Source organism: Chiloscyllium plagiosum, unplaced genomic scaffold (assembly GCF_037043375.1).
Source record: "Chiloscyllium plagiosum isolate Xiang-an unplaced genomic scaffold, Cpla_swu_hap1 HiC_scaffold_12, whole genome shotgun sequence".
Classification (NCBI taxonomy): domain Eukaryota; kingdom Metazoa; phylum Chordata; class Chondrichthyes; order Orectolobiformes; family Hemiscylliidae; genus Chiloscyllium; species Chiloscyllium plagiosum.
Genome location: NW_028270150.1, coordinates 35,870,517 through 35,890,995, shown reverse-complemented (window position 1 = coordinate 35,890,995; position 20,479 = coordinate 35,870,517). Strand labels below are relative to the sequence as shown.

The 20,479-nt window shown below is 41.1% G+C and overlaps 1 protein-coding gene across 1 annotated transcript in view; it reads left to right on the top strand.

Annotated features, from left to right (window-relative positions):
• dcbld2 (discoidin, CUB and LCCL domain containing 2) overlaps positions 1-20,479 on the top strand; it is a 123,215-nt gene that overhangs the window by 88,568 nt on the left and 14,168 nt on the right. The window contains exons 6-11 of the mRNA XM_043701145.2: positions 3,792-3,925; positions 5,957-5,997; positions 10,974-11,189; positions 14,885-15,009; positions 16,396-16,552; positions 19,859-19,978. Coding sequence (XP_043557080.2) covers positions 3,792-3,925; positions 5,957-5,997; positions 10,974-11,189; positions 14,885-15,009; positions 16,396-16,552; positions 19,859-19,978 — 793 coding nt within the window. The remainder of the gene's footprint in view (positions 1-3,791; positions 3,926-5,956; positions 5,998-10,973; positions 11,190-14,884; positions 15,010-16,395; positions 16,553-19,858; positions 19,979-20,479) is intronic.

Genomic DNA, 20,479 nt, shown 5'->3' with positions numbered 1-20,479 from the left:
TTGGGTGTGGAGTTGGTTGGGATGTTTCTGGAAGTCAGCCTCAGAATTAGTGCGGAGGTGTGTTGTCAAATGGCCTGTCTCAAGGCTTCGCAAGTTTGTTTAAAAAGCAATAAACAACAAAACATCCCTCCAGCCCTCAAAGCGTCTCACATTACTCACGCTCCATCAATGCCAACTTGTGCTGTCTATCCACTGGAGAGCCCTATACCCTTCATGCCCATCTATGCCACAATGCTCCAACACACACGCATATACCGTGTGACCTTAAACGTAACTTGCCGAATCACTCAGTATCTATCATGGGCCTGTGCTGTAATGAGGTTTTATGAAGTTCTCAGTCTCTAATGCAGAATGAAAAATCATGTCATAAAAATAATAGTTCCATTTAAATACCTTCAACTATAAATCCCAATGACTGTATGCACTGTAATTCAAGGCCTTTTCTCTCAGAATCTGTAATTATTTTGACTTGCCAATCAAACTGAAATGGCAAGCGTTGACAATGAAGGGTTGGGTAATCAGTCATATTGCACTATTTCTTGGGATCTGCCCACCCTTTATTATGGGGACGAAGACAAGGGTCGAAAAAATGACAGCTTTTAAAACATTAGTTGCTTTTAAAATCGATTTTTAAAAACTCTACACATGTTGGGATCCAAAGTAGATAGACTTAAGCCAGCAGACAGAATGAAATAGCAAGCAATGATTTGTTTTTTAAAAACTTCAGACAATTATTTTCACAGGTTTGAATGGCTGGAATTTTAAATACCTTCACATATTTGACAGATTTTCCTGAAACGTTTGGAAAGTCCTATCAGCAGTTCCAATGATTTTCACAGTTCCAGTAGTCTGGATATTGTGTACCACCTCCAAGTGTTTATAGGGCTGGGTGGGGGCTGCGCATATGAAGTAGGTGGGGCAGCTTATCCACTATCATCTTATTCCACCCTTGCGTTTGTCCCCATAATTGAGGGTGGGCAGATCCCAAGACTGGCAGCTGGGTACCATTTGTAAGCAAATAATTAAGGGTCATTTGAGCTTTCCTTCAGTAAAAGTAAGGATGTTATACTTCAGTTGTTCAAGGGATTGGCGCAATCATGTCTCTGTGCAGTTTTGGTTTCCTTATTTATGGCAGGATATAAACACATTGCGAAATAGTTTAGAGGAAATCCACTCAATTGATAGCTGGAATGAGCACAAATAGAAATTGCTAGAAAAGCTCAGCAGGAATGGCAGCATCTGTGGAGAGAATCAGAGTTAACATTTCAGGTCAAGTGACCTTGCATTGTGTTCTGAGGAAGGGCCACCTGACCCGAAACATTGACTCTGATTCTCTGCAGAGATGCTGCTGGACCTGCTGAGCTTTTCCGGCAATTCTGTTTGAATCTCTGATTTACGGCATCTACGGTTCTTTTCGGTTTTTACCTGGAATGAGCAGATTGCCTTGTGAAGAAAGGTTGGACAGATGATGCTTGATGGTACAGCGATTCAGAAGGACAAGGGGGTGACTTGATTGAAGGAAAATAGATCCTGAGCGTTCTTGAAAGGTTGGACGTGGAAAGAATGTTTCCTTTTGTGAATAAGCCCAGAAAAGGATGAGTCTAATAAATTAAGATTTTCACAGTGGTGATGAGGAGGTTTTTTTTCTTGAAGGATTTTGCAACTTTGCAACTCTGCCCAAGAAGATAACGGAGGCTGGATCATTGAATACTTTAAAGTGGAGGTAGACTCTTGTTTGGTAAGGAAATCAAAGGATATTAGGGTGGATGGAAATGTGCAATTCAAAACACAAGCAGATCAGCCATGATCATATTGAATGGTCCATTAGTACATCTAATTCATATGGTCGCTTAATAAATTTTAAAATAGGCTCTTAAAATAGATTTTTTTATAAAAAACTTGCAGTGTTGGAATCCAAAGTAGGCTGGAAGGGACATCAGACAGCATCAGGACATGGCAAAGTCAACATTTCGGGTATAACCCTTCTTCAGGATGGAGGTGGGGGTAGGGGAGGTTGCAGGTAAAGTGCTAAATATAGATACACAATTGCCATCCAAATGTCTAGGTTTCTGTCTGCATCTGTAATTTCTCACTTGAATTAAAAGAATCCAAGGAATTGAAGCATGTTCTTTCTCTCCTGGCATTTTACAAAAATTCAACAAATCTGGTGATCCCCGGTTAATCCTGATAGAAATTAGTGTGCATTTGCCCCTTTGCCTTATCTCAGTATGAATTGTGAGGTTGCCAGGTTCCCTACATATTCTGTTGATTTTGTCAGGACAGTTTCATTGTCTGCAGACTGTAAATATGAGCAGAAATTGAGAAATCTGTACGTAATTGGGTTCCAGTATATAATGTTCCATGTTTTCATGGATTCCTTTAAACAAACTAGTGCTTACCTTGAAGCTAAACAATATTACAACCCTTTAGAATGAATTCTGCTTATTTTATTGTGACTCCCTTGATCTTCAGTTGTTTATTTTCATAATTCATTATTGATCCATCAGAAACATGGTGCATCATATTATTCTTGTAGGAGAAAGTGAGTCTGCAAATGCTGGAGATCAGGGTTGAGAGTGTGGTACTGGAAAAACAGCAGGTCAAGCAGCATCCGAGGAACAGGAGAATTGAGATCTCAGGCATAAGCCCTTCATCAGGACTTCCTGTAGTTATTAGCTCCATATTACTCCTGTAGTTCTATTTCTCATAATTTTCCAGAGTGTTTTGAATAAATATGAATCCCTATTGTCACCACTTACCATTCAGTGTAAGCGCAGTTATTCTGTGCCTACATTGTGTTAAGGCCCTCTCCACAGTTAATCAGTGAGAGAGCAGTTAAAACAGTTTAGACCAAGAGACCCAGGTCCAAGGCTCCATAGGTCTGTAACAGAATCACTGGACAGCTTGATTAGAAAATATATTTTAAAAGAAACTTACCTCAAAATGGCATACAACTATGGACTTAGAAGTTTGAGACTTCAATTGGAGGCAAACAACTAACCTGTTTGTAGGCCAGGTACAATTGGGCAGTTATTTACTTATTTCTCTGTCCACAACTTCCCATTAGGGTGTGCAAGTTTATTTTGAATGAATTGCAGTTCTAAGCTTGAGGTAGGAAAGTCTGAGCAGCACCCTGGTGTAAAAGACAGTCATACCAAGAAAGCTGGATGTGCTAGAGTACTCTTCCATCAATTGTGCAGTCAAAAGATATATATTAATGTGTAAAAATATACAGTTGTTCATAAGTGGAAAAATTATCAACCATTAAAAGTTCTTTTACTGTCAGCTCAACACCAAAGTAATGGTTAACAATTGAAGTACACAATCATTTTTGAAAATCAGAAGAAGATAATAGAACCTTTCAGGATTCCACATCTTGAATTCAGTGGAACGTTGATAGAAGCCATGGTGAATCAATGTAAATACCTGCTTCTCACCACATATGTTGGTAAACATTACACACAGTTAGTGAGATCACACTGCAGTTTCAGTGGAAAATTGGGGAAAGTGATCAGAATTCGATCTTGCTGTGAAAAGTCTATCCTGGTAACATACTTCTTAAATTTGTTATCTTCTGATGAAAACAAAAAGCTTGATTTCCTTGCTTAAACCTGAATACCCAGTCTTTAAGTGAACTGCTTCAAGTTTGAACTCTTGACCTTAACCATAGCAATCAATCAGTTGAAAGTAAAACAAAAACTGTCTTTGAAAAGAAAAGTGAAAACAGACATGATTTGGCTCCTTGAAATGTTATTTGATTTTGTAACTATTTAGTGTCATTTCTTTTGCAGTCGTCCTTGCTGTGTATGGCTGCTGTTCATGCTGGTGTCGTGTCAAACTTCCTGGGTGGCCGGATCAATGTTGTCATGAGTAAAGGCATTCCGTACTATGAAAGCACTCTTGCAAATAATGTCTCCTCAAAACTGTAAGCTCATACATTGAGGGGGAGGGGAGAAAAGTATTTAATGCTGTGACCATTTGTTTATGAGATTTGGAGGAGTGATAAATACATCTTCTGAAGAAACTCTAAATGTGACATTCACGGATCCACAGTTTCATGTTAGCTTCTTTTTGAAAATCCACCATTGCGCCGCCTCCTCCTCCTTTGTTGGCACAGGTTCATGCAACTGAAAAGGCAAAACAATCCTGACTGCACAACACTTGTGCAAATTCAGCCTTGCTGAAAGCTTTGCGTTTGATTTACTCATTATTTCCAGTTTCTTTCATGAAAGTGGCGGGAGACAGAGATTAATTAATCTTTAGCCTGATACTTCATTGCGACAGTGTCGCTGAAATTGGGAACTACAAAGCTGAGATAAATAGAAGAACAAAATGTGAACGTTGGTCAGCTGAATAAAAATGAGAATAGTCAGAAACGCACAGTAGTTTGATCAACACCTGCAGGAGAAAGGTTAAGGCTTTAAATGTAATCTTGCATCAAAACCATAGCTTCCATCTCATTTACCCAAAATATATGGATTCAGGTAAAGTGAAATCGAATATTTTGGAAGTGTGAAACTTGGTCCACCATTTTAGGGTCATATAACCAAACTATTTCCAGGACCACATAGGACTCTTAAATATCTTAATGAAGCTCCTGCCTCAGATTTAGATGAACTTCCAGAATGAAGCCTGATCAGCTTCTTGTGGACTAAGAGTACTATAGTAAGAGTGCTGCTTCATGGCTCACTAAATACTTCTTCCTTGCCTTTTGTTATCGACCATACCAAACCACCTCAAACAAGAAAAGCAGGTAGCTTTGACCCTTAATTTTTCTTTCTTTAGTGTAAGGTGTTGTGTTCCAGATGCAATTCACTTGGTCAAACTACTCAGCTTTAAGCAAAGCATTCTTTATTCTTACACTGCAGTTAAAGTACAGAAATAGAACAAAGTGGCTCAACTGTAAGGTATAACACACTCAAAATGCTTAACAAAGTAATGTATATATTAACTACTACTGATTAGCTGTTCCAATGTAGCTACATCCTATAATCACCCTTGGGAAAGGCAAATTCTGCAAAATCTCCCTCCTTTGATCTCCAGACCAGGAGAAAGGAAAAGAAACTTGAAAGCAGAAAAGAGAGAACTCAAGCTTTTGCAGCCGTTAAGACTGGATCTTCCTTTGAAATCCCAGTTCACCAACTGAGAAACAACGTGCAAACCCTGGATCTGTGTGTTCTTGTCTGCATATTAAAAAAACAAAACTCGCTACATTGTCTGCTCTGAGCAGCTCTGCCCCAAGTTTACAGCACTTGATTTCAAAAGAAACATGAAAGAAGAATTCCTGCTTAACAGTGCATTTCGAAACACTACTCCTGTCTGTGCTTGGAGTTCAGCTCCTCCCCAAACCTTGCTTACATACTCTCACAATCCAGCCTGTGGAATGCTGTCCCCAAAGCAGGTAGCCACACCCTACCATGTGGGAACCTAATGATGTCAGGATAAAAGACCTGTGCTGTAATGTTAAATCTGCACAACATGTGGAGCTGGGCAAAACTGGCCCCAACCCCACTCTTAAATATTGGGAGGGCTTATGATTGTGATATATCTGCCCTGCTTTAACCTCTGTGATATGGTTGGCAATATCATTCACATTATCTTCCTCCAATACCTTTCCTCCATTAGTTAGCACAGCTATTGGAGTTTTACCTTCCAGTTGTATGCTGAACATCACCATCAGAGACTTTTCTTACTATTTCTGCCAATAACTGCTGCCTGGAAACAGCATTGTGCATCTTTTACTTATTGATACCTCTGTTATTCTGACAGACCAGTGAGATGTCATTTCCTTTATGTATATAATTTCTTAAATATTCTATAGAAAAGTAATGGAATTATTTTAACACAGTATAATTAACATTTGGTAGCTTTGTCAGAATGTGTAAAATGATAAATTCTGAGAAATTGTCCTTCACAGTACTTATAATTTAATCTATTAGTTTCTTTAATTTTACAGTGGACCATTATCAGCTAGTCTGTTCACGTTCAAGACCAATGGTGAGTATTCAGCCAAGGATGCCTACAGTGACTTTGTTTGCATGTTACCTTCAGTATTAAGTGTCTCCCAGTTCCTAAATACAACACTCAAGTAACATTAATGTCTTTGCAAATTGCTCCTACTGCCTGGTGACATAGTACACCTTGGTTTCAATGCACTCATCTATATTTATGGGTGTAATATTCCCATTTTCCTCAGTTCGCTCCAAGAATCCATAACACATGCTGGATACAGTTCCAAAGGTTGGGGCAGCCCTTATGTTAATAGCCATTTTACATCAATAAGCCTCCAGTGTATCTGGAACCAATCAGGCATCACAGCCCCACTCGATTTTGCCATCACATATATCCATCTTCCAACAAAGTGGTTGGAAGCTGACAAATATTTCTTTCCCACTCTGCAGCACTGGAAAACAGAGGCCAATTAAAATGTTGTAACAACTTCCTCAGCTGGGATTAGCTGACTCAGAACAATGGTCTGCAAACATTCAAGTCTTTCTGGGTCAGTACTTGATCAAATGCTGCTCAAAGGATTCTGAAAAGGCTTGGCAGGATGAGCATGAAGGGGTTGTTTTCCCATGCTAGAGAGTCTAGAACATGGGTGGGTTCATTTGGGATTGAGGTGAGAAAAAATGTCTCCACTGAACAGGTGGTAGATGTTGGAAGTAAGGTTATGGATGCTCCATTGTTAGACTCATTTAAGGTGAAGCTACATTTTAGGCCGTGGTGGAGATCAAGAAATATTGGGTTTGAGCAGTGAAAAGGAGTTGAGGCAGAAGGTAGACTATGATTGTTTTGAAAGGCAGAGGAAATTTGAGGAGCTGCATGGTCTAATCTTGCCTCTATTTCTTGTGTTCAATCAAATCAAATCCTCCCCTTCTGTGTGTAGTGATTGGAATGAAGTTGGCCAGGTGGACCTCATGGAGTGTGAGTTTCTTGATTGGCCCAGGTTAACCACCCCAATCAGGGAGTCCTGGCTGACAGATATAAACAGGAGTCTCGGGAATTCTCCCCATTCTTGGCACTGGCTCTGAACTAACTGGTCAGAGTCTATGTACTGTGCACAATAAAGAGTGACTTGATGATGGGATACCGGCCTCTCTAGATACTGTGAAAATTTGGAATTTCTAAAACAAAAGCACACCTCAAAGGCATTTAACATTTGAGTTGTTTCTGTTCAATTGTCATTTGAAGGCTTAGTTTAGTGAGATGTCAGAGAAGAGGATACAGTGGATTTTAATTAGATGATGTGGGAAACATTTGTGTGTTTCCTACTCTATGAACTGAACGTTGTTATGGCTAAATAAAGTACTGCCATATTGGGTATATTGTTTAGTAACAGGTCACCAAAGATCAGAATTTCCCAACATCTCAGATGCCATTCTTCAGCCAATTCTACGGGCTATCAAAGGCTATGGACACTGACAACAACTGAAGACTGGTGCTCCCGTATTTACTGCACCACAAGTACAACTATTACTTTGGCATCTAGCCAATTGTGTGGAACATTGGCCAGGTGTATATTGCTCATAAAAAGCATGACAAATTCAGTTTGGCCACTTATCACTCCATTATCACTCCACAGCCTTTAGTTTATTATACATTAATGGAGCGTGGGCATTGTTGTTTGGACCACAATTTATTACCCAATCCGAAACTGCCCTGGAGAAGGTAGTAGCGAGCTGCTTTTTTGTATTGCCACAATGTTTGGGTGTGTCGGGGCACCTAAAATACTGTTTGGGATGGAGTTCCAGGATTTTTACCCAAGAACAGTGAAGTAACAGCAGTTCCATTCCAAGTCGGAATGGAGTGCAGCTGAAAGGGGAAACTTGCTGGTAATGGTATGCCCATTGCATCTGTCCTTGTCCTAGATGGTGGAGGTTAAGGGCTGACATGTTGCTGTTGAAGGAGATTTGGTGAGTTACTCTGTGTTGGTGATGAAGGACAGGACTGTTGGATGTGATGAATTGGATGCCAATCATGCAGTATGTTTTGTCCTGGTTCGTATTGAGCTTCTTGAGTGCTTTTGGGTCTGTACCCATCCAGATAAATAGATAATAGCCCATCAGACTCCTTATTTGTTCCATGGAAATGGTGGACAGTGTCTGGATTGACAAAGTGAGTTACTCGCTCAGAAATGCCCAGCCTCTGACTTGTATAGAAATCACACACTTTTTGTGGCTAGCTTCTGGTCAGTCATAACCCCCAGGATGTTGATATGGATGATTTAGCAATTAAACATGCTTCTAAATGTCAAGAGGTTCTATTTAGTTGGAGATGGTCATTGCCTGACACCTGTGTTGAGATTGTGGTGCTGGAAAAGCATGGCAGGTCAGGCAGCATCCAAGGAGCAGGAGAATCAACGTTTCGGGCAGATGCCCTTCATCAAGAATGCCTGACACCTGACTGACACAAATACTATTTGCCCCTTGTCAGCTTAAACAAGGCTATTGTCCAAGCCTTGCTGTATTTGGGCACAAACAACTTAAGTATGAGGTATCGTGAATAGTGCTGAATATTGCGCAGTCATCAAGTATACCCAGTTCTCACCATGTGATTATTGAATCAGCTAAAGGTGGTTGGTCCTGGGACATTACCCCAAGGAATTAAGGGCTCCTGTGACACTGTGATGGTGTCCCTACCTCTGAGCTGGGAGACTTAGATTCAAGTCCCACCTGTTCCAGAGGTGTGTAATAACATCTCTGAATTGGTTGATTAGAATTATCTACTTCTGAGGAACTTCTGCAGAGATGTTCTGGAGCAAAGTTGATTACTGATGACTGTGTTTGTTGTTGCTGGACATCAAAGCGATTGCAAGCGTAATCAGCAACAATGCCAACTGGTACTTAATTAGCAGCAAGGTGCTATACTGGTCAGAAGTGGGATGTTCATTGTTAATTGCCTTCAGTTTGTTGCCATTACTTTGATGCTGTAGTGGTCTGAAGTGCGCAGTAAGACCTAAGCAATGTTCAGGCTTAGGTGGTCAATGTCATGTAGAGATAAATTGTCCTCCAGCTCTTTGGTTGCCTGTTGAAATTTGTCTCCATCCTGTCAGCATGATGATATAAGAGCTACTGCCCTGAGTGGAGGATCTAAAACTGAGACCTTTCACATCCTTGCATGAGACCTCGCTGTGTGATCAGCACCACTTTGTTTGTCAACTGTCTAGAACACAGAATGTAGAAAAGTACAGCACAGAACAGGCCTTTTGGCCCAAGATGTTGTGCCGAGGATTATTCCTAATGTAAAATAAAATAATGTAACCTACGCACCCCTCAATTCACTGCTGTCCATGTGCATGTCCAGCAGTCGCTTAAATGTCCCTAATGACTCTTCCACCACCACCGCTGGCAATGCATTCATGCATTCACAACTCTTTGAGTAAAGGTTCTATACCCCTCTATACCTTTATCCTGTTATCATAAAACTATGACCCTCTCTTGCCAGTAAAATCCTGCCCTGGGTAAAAGTCTCTGGCGATTGACTCTATCCATGCCTCTCATTACCATGTATACCTCGATCAGGTCACCTCTCTCCCTCCTTCTCTCCAGAGAGAAAAGTCCGAGCTTAGTCAACCTCTCTTCATAAGGCAAGCCCTCCAGTCCAGGCAGCATCTTGGTAAACCTTCTTTGCACCCTCTCCAAAGTCTGTATCTTTCCTACAGTAGGGCGACCAGAACTGGACACAATATTCCAAGTGTGGTCTCACCAGGGACTTATAGAGCTGTAGCAAAACCTCTCGGCTCTTAAACTTGGATCTCCCATTAATGAAAGCTAAAATATCTTTTGCTTTCTTAACAACCCTATCCTCTTGGGTGGCAACTTTGAGGGATCTATGTACTTGAATGCCAAGATTCCTCTTTTCCTCTGAACATCATAGTCCAACCCAGCCAAGGTGACATGCCTCTCATTGTCAGTGTTTAATATCAAACTGATGGAAAGCTTTTCAATCTTGATTACAGCCATGCAAAAGCCAAACTCACCCCCACAAACATCCACAACCTTTGATTTGTAGATCACCGTTTGATGATGGATCACTCTGCACGGGATATGCAAAAGATGCTCACACCATTTTCAACATCACCTACATGTTTAAAGTGGTAAGGGAGTCCTCCAGTGACCTTCTCTGTGCTATCCACATGGACAGGTGACTGGAGTATGTGCAGCACTTCCTGTTAGCCACCTCTCTCAAGGAAGTACCATTGATGAAAAAGTCCAGCACAAGACAGTGTGTCTTTGATAACAGAAACCTCAAAGTCCATGAAGTCCTGGTCTATAAGAGTGAATTGACCACCTTCCTCTGCTGCATTAGGATCATTGAGAGCAAAGCTAACTTTAAATCTTGAGGATCATATAGGACAATGGCTAGACCAGCACAAATGTTCTTCATGGAATTGCATCTAGCAGCATAGAAGCTCTACTCTTGGTGAACCAACTCTGATGGACAGGCTAATGTATTTGGTCCCTGATAACCTCTTCCGTGAGCACTGTGTTAGCCAACACTCAAAAGGATTGCCTTCTGGGGTCAGCCCAGAGAAAGTGGACTGCAGTGTTTCAGAAGGCAGCTCACCACCACCTTCACATGCTCAAGGGCAACAAGGAGCAGGCAATAAAGTGCTAGCCAGCGACGCGCACATTCCACAAATACATTTTAAAAAGTTCAGTCAGAATACTGTCGCTATTCCATTATTGTTGCTCAATACAAACTCTCTGTGCCAACCTCGAAAAACACTGCAGGTATACCAATGCTATATGGCTCCCAGCACTTCAAGAAGGGAGCTCACCACCATCCTAAATCTCATGTCTCATCATGAAATTAAAAGGAACAGATAATACTGAAAATAAAAATTCTTATTTGATACGCTGCAAGCTACTGGTCTTTGCTTTATTTTTTTAAAAGTTGTGTGGTTTTACTCTCTGTATGTACTTGGCAGTTAACAATCTGATAACTTCAGATGTTTGCTTTATGATCTATAGGTTGCTATGGAACCCTGGGAATGGAGTCTGGTGTCATTGGCGATAGCCAAATTAATGCATCCTCTGTACTACAATGGCATGACCCTTCGGGACAGTTTCACGTCTGGGGACCAGAAAAGGCTCGCCTGAAAAAACCTGGTTCACCCTGGGCTGCATTTCACACTGATGAACCACAGTGGCTACAAATAGACTTGAAGAAAGAGAAAAAAATAACCGGTAACTTGACTGTCTGAAACTTGTCATTGGAAGAGATTGATTTTATATGTAGACCGATTAAAAGTTTCAGGTTGGTCATCATGGTGTTGGGAGCCTTGTGGCACATGCTTTCTTTATTTTATCTGGTAGCCCTTAGCCGTTACTCTGTGTGGGGAGCCTGGCTGCAAAGAGTGATACCTGGAGTCTGGTTCCTTTATATTTTGCTGGTGTGGAGGATAGGTTTATAGAGAAGGATCTCAAGGTTGGGTTTTTAAAATAGGTTGTTCTAACAGCCTAGATCTCAACCCACTTTGCAGCAGATTCGATTTCTGATGGTGGGAACTATCAGAACTGAATACATCTATCTCCTATTAAATGTTAATTTAGAGCAGGACATAGTCAGCATTTCATTGCAGAAAATCGTGGGGAGCTAGTCATCCATTTGAAATGGTCTCTGTTTAAAATGGGATTGCCGCCTTCTGCAAAGCCCTTGGCTGAAATCTGCCTGTGTTGACCTTGTCACCTTTACACTCCTCTCTCCTTGGACTTGCCTGTCTGAATCTCCTTATGTGACCCGGTCTTAAGTTCTGTTTGATATTGTTCCTGTGAAGTGTCTTGGAAAGCTATGTGAAAGCTGCTACATAAATGGCAGTTAGAGACAAAAACAACTGCAGAAACTGGGATCCAAGGTAGACAAACAGGAGGCTGGAAGAACACAGCAAGCCAGGCAGCATCAGGAGGTGGAGAAGCCAATGTTTCGGGTGCAGCCCTTCTTCAGGACTGGGTGAAACACCAGCCAATGTTGTTGGGTTGCTAGATTACCACAAAATAGATTATGGTGTGCACACATTAATGATAAGGCTATGATTAAACAACTTGCAATATATAGAAAGGCATACAGTGGCCTTTTGTAGAATGGCAAGGGAACAGAAGTGCTGGGAGAAAAAAGGGATTGGAAAACTTGGGTTAAAGGAGTGGGTTTTAAGGAGGTCTCTAAAGGAACTGAGGGACCGGACGTATTAAGTTTGAATTCCAGAGTAGGCGTCTAGATGATTTTTTTTTTTAACAACATTTGGGTGTCCAGAGCCCTCCACAGTTAATGAAATACATGGTCAGTGCAATCTCTGTTCTGCAGACTGCCAACAGTGAGGCAAGTGGAAGGGGCTTTGAGTGAACCAGGTTTATGAACCATCTGAAAATGCTAGCATATTGTCTTGGGATATACTTATTATCAAACCTTAAATTGACTGCAGATGTTTGCAGAATACTGTTGTAAGTATACAGATCAGGAATTTCTAATTAGTTTTACAAACTGAAATTATTGAACAGTAGACATTTCTAGCATGAATCGCAATGTTAATATACAAGTAATATGCAAGCAGTTATTGACCATCCCCAGTTATCCTTGAGAAGGTAGAAGTGAGTGGCTTTCTCATGGTGTAAGTGTATCTGCAGTGCTATTAAGGAGAGCGTTGAGAATCTTAGCCCAGTGACAGTAAAAGATAGTTCCAAATCAGGATGATGTGACTATGTATTTCCATGCGTTTACTATCCTCATTCTACTAATATCGCCTGAGTTTGGAAGATGCTGTTGAAGTAGCCTTGTTGAGTTGCTGCAGTGTGTCTTCCTGATGGTACACATTGTGGGGCAGCAGTGAGTGAGTGAATGTTTAAGATGACGGATTGGGTGTTACTCAAGCAGGCTCTTTGTCCTGGAGGTTTCGAACCTCTTGGAGCTGCGCTGAACCAGGCAAGTTGAAAGTATTCCAAAATACTGCTGACATGTTAGTTACTGCTGAAAATGTGTTGCTGGAAAAGCGCAGCAGGTCAGGCAGCATCCAAGGAGCAGGAGAATCGACGTTTTGGGCATGAGCCTGAAGAAGGGCTCATGCCCAAAACGTCGATTCTCCTGCTCCTTGGATGCTGCCTGACCTGCTGCGCTTTTCCAGCAACACATTTTCAGCTCTGATCTCGAGCATCTGCAGTCCTCACTTTCTCCTGACGTGTTAGTTATCTTTGCTGGATAGGCTTTTAGAAGTTGGGAATTGGGTTACTTGAGCAACAGCAACTGTCTTCACTTACAGGATCCATATCCCATATTTCCTTCCTATTCATGTATTCGTTCAGTGCTACTTGAATGCTGCTATTGTCTGCTTCCACCACCACCTCTGACAGCACGTTCCAGGCACTCATCACCCTTTGTGTGAAAGACTTGCCTCATACTCTGTTTTAAACTTCCCTCCTCGCACCTTGAACCTGTGTTCCCTAGTAATTTACCCCCTACACCCTTAGAAAATGCCTCATATGTTCCATGCCAGCAAGATAGATCCCATGACTGGAATCTTATAAACTCATATTAGGTCACTCCTCAACCTCTTGTGTTCCAGTGAAAACAATCCCAGTCTATCCAACCTTTCTTTATTGCTAAAATCCCGCACACCAGGCAACATTCTGGTAAACCCTTTCTGTACCCTGTCCAAAGCATCCACATCCTTCTGGTAGCATGGTGACCAGAACAAAAGCAACGTTCCAAGTGTGGCCTAACTAAAGTTCTATAAAGCTGCAGCATAACTTGTCTATCTTTATACTCAATGGCCCTTCCAGTGAAGGCAAGCATGCCATAGGCCTTTTTTACTACCTTTCCTACCTGTGCTGCCACCTTCAGTGAAGGACCTGTACTTGATGTTCCAAAATGCATCACCTCAAATTTGTCCGGATTAAACTCCATCTGCCATTTTTCTGCCCATGCCTCCAACTGACCTAAATCCTGCTGTATCCTTTGACAAATCTCCTCACTATCTGCAACTCCACCAATCTTTGTATCGTCCACAGAAATGACGATTTTTGTTTTTGTTTATGTCTATCCAACGCCAGTGCCAATGTATGTGAACTGCTTCTATACAAGACACCTCACTATTTTCTTCTCTGTTACTTTTCTTAAGTTTTTCAATTTATCAGTGAGAACATCCTGGGATTACATTGGAAATGGACAAAAATAGGGTCTTTTCCTTTCTAGATATGCATTCCAATCCCCTCAATTACCAATATTTGTTGTATCCAGGAAATCCAATTAACTTGGGAATAGAGTTAATAACATTTCCTCTTGACGTTTTCAAATTAGCATAAAATGCAAGCCAGTGGCAATACTTGGAATGGAGAGAATGGCTTTTAACAATGCAAATATGAATGTAAATATTTATATTCCATGCTACTGAAATTTGGTATAATGAATGAATAAATTGAGATTCATGACCATTGCAGACACATCGTGTCATTATAGACATGTTGCAGAGGTCCCATTTAGAAGTTGAGCTGTTTGAATTTATAATGCGTGTAGAGCATTTTGACAGCACTGACTGTATTACCAAATTACTGATTACATTACTGATATATATGTACAAAGGGTTGATTCTTATTATTTGTTGTTTATTTTCTTTTATCAATAATGTTTAAGATCAAACTCTGCTGATCCTGTTTTCTTCTAATTCAAAAGGCTTTACTGAAATGTGGTGTTGATCATTCTCCACCCAGTTCCCAGTATTAGATAATGGTATCAAGACAGTGAGGGTAAAGGAATGACATTGCTATGAACTGGTTTGCTGCAAGTCAATACATTTTCTAAAGTTTTTTTGCATCAGGGCCAACTGAGTCTCAGTAACTTTAACTGACTCCTAGTTTTAGACTTTTATGTTTAAGTATGTTGTTTCTGTCCTCAGGTATAATTACTACAGGTTCCACCCTGGGTGAATATTCTTTTTATGTCTCTGCTTACAGAATCCTGTCCCGTCACGAGGGGCAGGATTGGAAGGTATATAAAGAAGCCAACAGTGACCTGGACATGGTTAGTACACTAAAGTGAGTTGCTGTTGGTAAAGCAAAGTTTTTGATTTTTAAAAATCTCTGCAACAGCTCTCCACCATACTCAGTCCTAATGCTTAATATTTCTGAAATAGTTGTTTATGCCTTTTATTTGTGGGCTAATAAACATTGGGGTGTTTCAATAATACAAGTGCTGTTTGAATTTGAAACATTATAATATGTTTTGCTCTTTCAGGACTTTAAAGTGCAAGTGATATATTCATGGTTGTGTGGGAACAGTAGTAATTTAGAGTGTTTGATTCTCGGTACTTTCCACTGGTATTGTTTATGTCAGTATGTATCATTGCACATTAAGAAAACAATGGGTGGACCCTTCTAAAATCTAAGTCACCAATGAGGTTTTAAAATTAGTAGGTGACTTACCAACAAATCGCGAGTGCCTTCACTGCATTTTCCATTTGTTGACATGAATGGAAGGGAACTTCCAAGGCAATAAGCCTGTGGTTTTCTGACAAATCAGTCTTTTCCAATATATTATTACCAACTGGCCACATAGCTAATTTAGAATTTGGATGGCAGTTGCATTTTTGAATAGTAAATGGAAAACATGCAATTTTTGGTAATCGTTGGGTGTTGTGATCTCAGTATTTGTATTCATGTTTTGACCTCGATCACTTTCTGTGGCAGAGAATGCCACAGGTTCACCACTCTCTGGGTGAAGAAATTTCTCCTTACCCCTGTTCTAAATGAGACTGTGACCCCTGTTTCTGGATACAGGAGAGCTGCTGATTGCCCGGCTTGAAAGCTGGAAATTCCTCTGAGTCGGGATCTGTATTGTTCCCAAGAGGAATTTCTGGTGTTCAAGGACTCAGAGTAGTACTGAATGGTGCTGAAATTGTAGAATGGTTCGGCAGTCATTCCCCAGATAGTGAACGCACCTCCTGGTGAGAGCAACAAATTCCACTGCATATTTCACTCTGTGTCTGTAAAGATTCCGAGTCTGTACGAGAAAGTGATGTTCTGTTTAACTCTGAAGTGATTTTCACATCTCAGGGCAATATCTGCATGCCTGATATACACATTTCTGGCATTTAGGGTTTTGAGTGACAACCAGTTTCCTGACTAGGAGCGAATAAAATAATGTCACAACAGATGCTTCACCCAGGCTCGGTCTTGCCCTATAATTGGCTAAAAAGTACAATGGAGGATGATTAAATGTGGGTGCCAATGACCCCTCCCCCACCTTCTGAAAACCTCTCCCCATCTTCTGATCCTCTCAACCAGGAAAGAGTATTGTCACAATAAAAAAAACTTAGAAGAAAGGTACAGTGGAACGACAATATTTTCATAAAGATGGATTTCATGGCGGGGACAAAAACCATGGTTTACTTTTTATTAATTTCTACAGATATTCCGAGGAAACTCTAACAACTACCAAGAAGTTCGGAACAACTTTATCCCACCCATTGTTGCCCGTTACATCCAGATTAATCCAGTAGAGTGGCACCAGAAGGCAGCACTGAAAGTAGAGTTATTAGGTTGCCAGCTATACCAACCTTCATTGGGTAAGACCTCTTAAATTATTAGGTGCCAAAGTGCATATACATAAATGCAGTGATTCAAAGTGGCGGAAAGCTACCACTTCCTGAATTAGGGATGGATAATAAAATTGACCATGCCAGCAATGCTAAAATACCAGAAGGATTTTTTTTTTTAAATTGTTCAAAGGATGTGGGCACTGCTGGGTAGGCCAGCATGTTGTGTCGAACATGACACCAAATTAAACTAATCCCTTCTGTCTGCCCTAGGTCCGTATCCCAATAGTGCTTTGCAATGCAGTATATAATACCACGTGTGAGCTGTAACCATCAACTTCCCTAATGCTGCCATTGTCAGGAGTATGTGGGAGCTGGATCCAGTGGGTCCATCCTTATTCTGTGGATTCAGCAACAGCCTATTGACTGTAAAATCTTCACCCTATCGAAATATAGCCAGCAATGTAAGAGGTTTCATTGGTAGAAGCTACTGAATTTGGGACCATGCATTTACGCAGTAAATACATTTTTTGGTAATACCATAATGGGGACTACCTGAGCGGTCTAGTCAGAGGCTGAGACCAAGATACCTGAAGAAAAATTGACAAATACCACACATATCAATGTTGTCCACCCATCGCACTGGAACGTCCCAGGTTTTCCTCCTGTGGCACAGGTGAAAACATCAGTGTTGAACTGTGAAGGACCTTCACATATCTCTCTCAGCTTTGGTGGGGTCAGCAAGATAGATCCCACGAAGGCACATATCATCGCTTGCCCCAGGCACCGTCAATCGTGCTCCCTTCCAGCTTACTTCAGCCTTACTAACAATTTTCATGTCTGAATCAAGTCTTCTGCATTTATTGCAAGATGAATACTCTACACAGTGAAAACTGTAATATGTTTGGCACATTTCCAGGGCTCTACTAGTTGTTTAGATTGAAGAACTCTTGAATGTGTGATCAGTAAATGCTTTGTCAATACTCCTTTTTTTTAAACAGTTTAATTCATGTGACACTCACTGATACATCTAAACTCTACCAAGCTGCACTTCTCTTTATTAACTAAGAATTGAGATTTGACTGTTGTCTCTTAAAAGTACAATCCAATGCCTTGATAAGTGTGATACAGTTACTGCCAGTGTGTACAGTTCTTCTGCACTTAAGCCCTTCACTCCAGCTACTTCCAGACAATTGTTGCATGCAGATGACAGTGCAAGAAGCATTCTCATTGTTGTTGTGTTAAATTGAGTCTGTGTTATAGAACATAGAACAGTACAGCACAGAACAGGCCCTTCAGCCCACGATGTTGTGCCGACCACTGATCCTCATGTATGCACCCTCAAATTTCTGTGACCATATGCATGTCCAGTAGTCTCTTAAATGTCCCCAATAACCCTGCCTCCACAACTGCTGCTGGCAACGCATTCCATGCTCTCTCAACTCTGTGTAAAGAACCTGCCTCTGACATCCCCTCTATACTTTCCTCCAACCAGCTTAAAACTGTGACCCCTCATGTTAGTCATTTCTGCCCTGGGAAATAGTCTCTGGCTATCGACTCTATCTATGCCTCTCATTATCTTGTGTACCTCAATTAGGTCCCCTTTCCTCCTCCTTTTCTCCAATGAAAAAAGTCCAAGCTCAGTCAACCTCTCCTCATAAGATAAGCCCTCCAGTCCAGGCAGCATCCTGGTAAACCTCCTCTGAACCCTCTCCAAAGCATCCACATCTTTCTTATAATAGGGCGACCAGAACTGGACGCAGTATTCCAAGTGCGGTCTAACCAAAGTTTTATAGAGCTGCAACAAGATCTCACGACTCTTAAACTCAATATACCCCTGTTAATGAAAGCCAAAACACCATATGCTTTCTTAACAACCCTGTCCACTTGGGTGGCCATTTTAAGGGATCTATGTACCTGCACCCCAAGATCCCTCTGTTCCTCCACACTGCCAAGAATCCTATCCTTAATCCTGTACTCAGCTTTCAAATTCGACCTTCCAAAATGCATCACCTCGCATTTATCCAGGTTGAACTCCATCTGCCACCTCTCAGCCCATCTCTGCATCCTGTCAATGTCCCGCTGCAGCCCACAACAGCCTTCTGTACTGTCAACGACACCTCTGCAAACCTGCTGACCCATCCTTCAATCCCCTCATCCAAGTCATTAATAAAAATTACAAACAATAGAGGCCCAAGGACAGAGCCCTGTGGAACACCACTCACCACAGACTTCCAGGCAGAATATTTTCCTTCTACTACTACTCGCTGTCTTCTGTTGGCCAGCCAATTCTGTATCCAGACAGCTATGTTCCCCTGAATCCCATTCCTCCTGACCTTCTGAATGAGCCTACCATGGGGAACCTTATCAAATGGCTTGCTGAAGTCCATATACACCACATCCACAGCTCGACCCTCATCAACGTTTCGAGTCACATCCTCAAAGAACTTGATAAGGTTTGTGAGGCATGACCTGCCCCTCACAAAGCCGTGTTGACTGCATTTAATCAAGCCATGCTCTTCCAGATGGTCATAAATCCTATCCCTCAGAATCCTTTCTAACACCTTGCAGACGACAGACGTGAGACTTATGCTTATTGTTTCCCTTCTTTAGGAGTTATTCCTGGGGTGATTTAGAGAAGGTACAAAATTACATAGTCACATTACTGATTCCAGCTCAAAGAAGAGAAGACTGGTCCTCCGAAACAAGCCATCGCAATATAAGACAGTAAGACATAGGAGCAGAAATTAGGCTATTCAGCCCATTGAGTCTGCTCTGCCATTCAATCATGGCTGATAGGTTCCTCAACCCCAATCTCCTGCTTCCTCCCTGTAATTCATGATCCCCTTGATACTCAAGAACTTATCTATCTCAGTCTTAAATATACTCAATGACCTGGCCTCCACAGCCTTCTGTGGCAATGAGTTCCATAGATTCACCACTCTCTGGCTGAAGAGATTTCTCCTTATCTCCATTCTAAAAGGTCTTCCCTTTACTCTAAGGCTGTGCCCTCGGGTCCTAGTATCTCCTACCAATGGAAACATTTTCCCAACATCTACTCTGTCCAGACCATTCAGTATTCTATAAATTTCAATTACATCCCTCCTTATCCTCCTAAACTCCATCAAGTATAGATCCAGAGTCCTCAAACGTTCATCATATATTATGTTTTTCATTCATGGGACCATTCTCATGAACCTCCAGGGCCAGTACATCCATCCTGAAATATGGGGCCCAAAACTGCACCAATACTCCAGATGTGGTCTGACTGCATGTAAAATATTTCCTGAGGTATTGACCAAAATTACATCCTGTTTCTTATGCTTGTTTTTGTAGCTCGAGCTCCATCTCAGTCTCTGCCTCCACTGCGCAGCACAGGAAATCCTCCAAAGTTTACCGAAACTACATTTACACCAGTACTCAAGAACAATTCAGTGACTCCTAAGGTAACCAAAGGTATGCCAAAACCATCTGTGAGGTCCTTTACTTACTGGAGCATTGATAGCTATTCATCCACCAATATTAGTCAGCTGTATTACAGGAATAGGGGTCTTAATAATCCAATTGGAAATATTACGAGAATAGTAAGGACTTCGTTAAAAATCAAAATCATTTTAACTATACAGTGAGATACCTGCAATAACTATGTTATTATCTTGCCAAAAAGTGACGATTGTTATCAATTCTTAAAGTTCACTGACACAACTTCTCAGTGAAAAATGAATGGTGTGAGCATCACTAAGACAATATGCAAAGCTTACTTTAATTAAGTCAAATCATCGAATTAGTGAAAGGGGCTTTGTAATCTATTGCCAGACACAGCGTAGGAGAGCTATATAATACAATACAGCTGGAGAAAGATTTTCAATTTAACAGAAAAATGGTAAAATTGTGTATTGGGATCTATAACTTTAAATTTTTTAAAACAAAAGTCAAATCTCATCCAATTAAAATCAG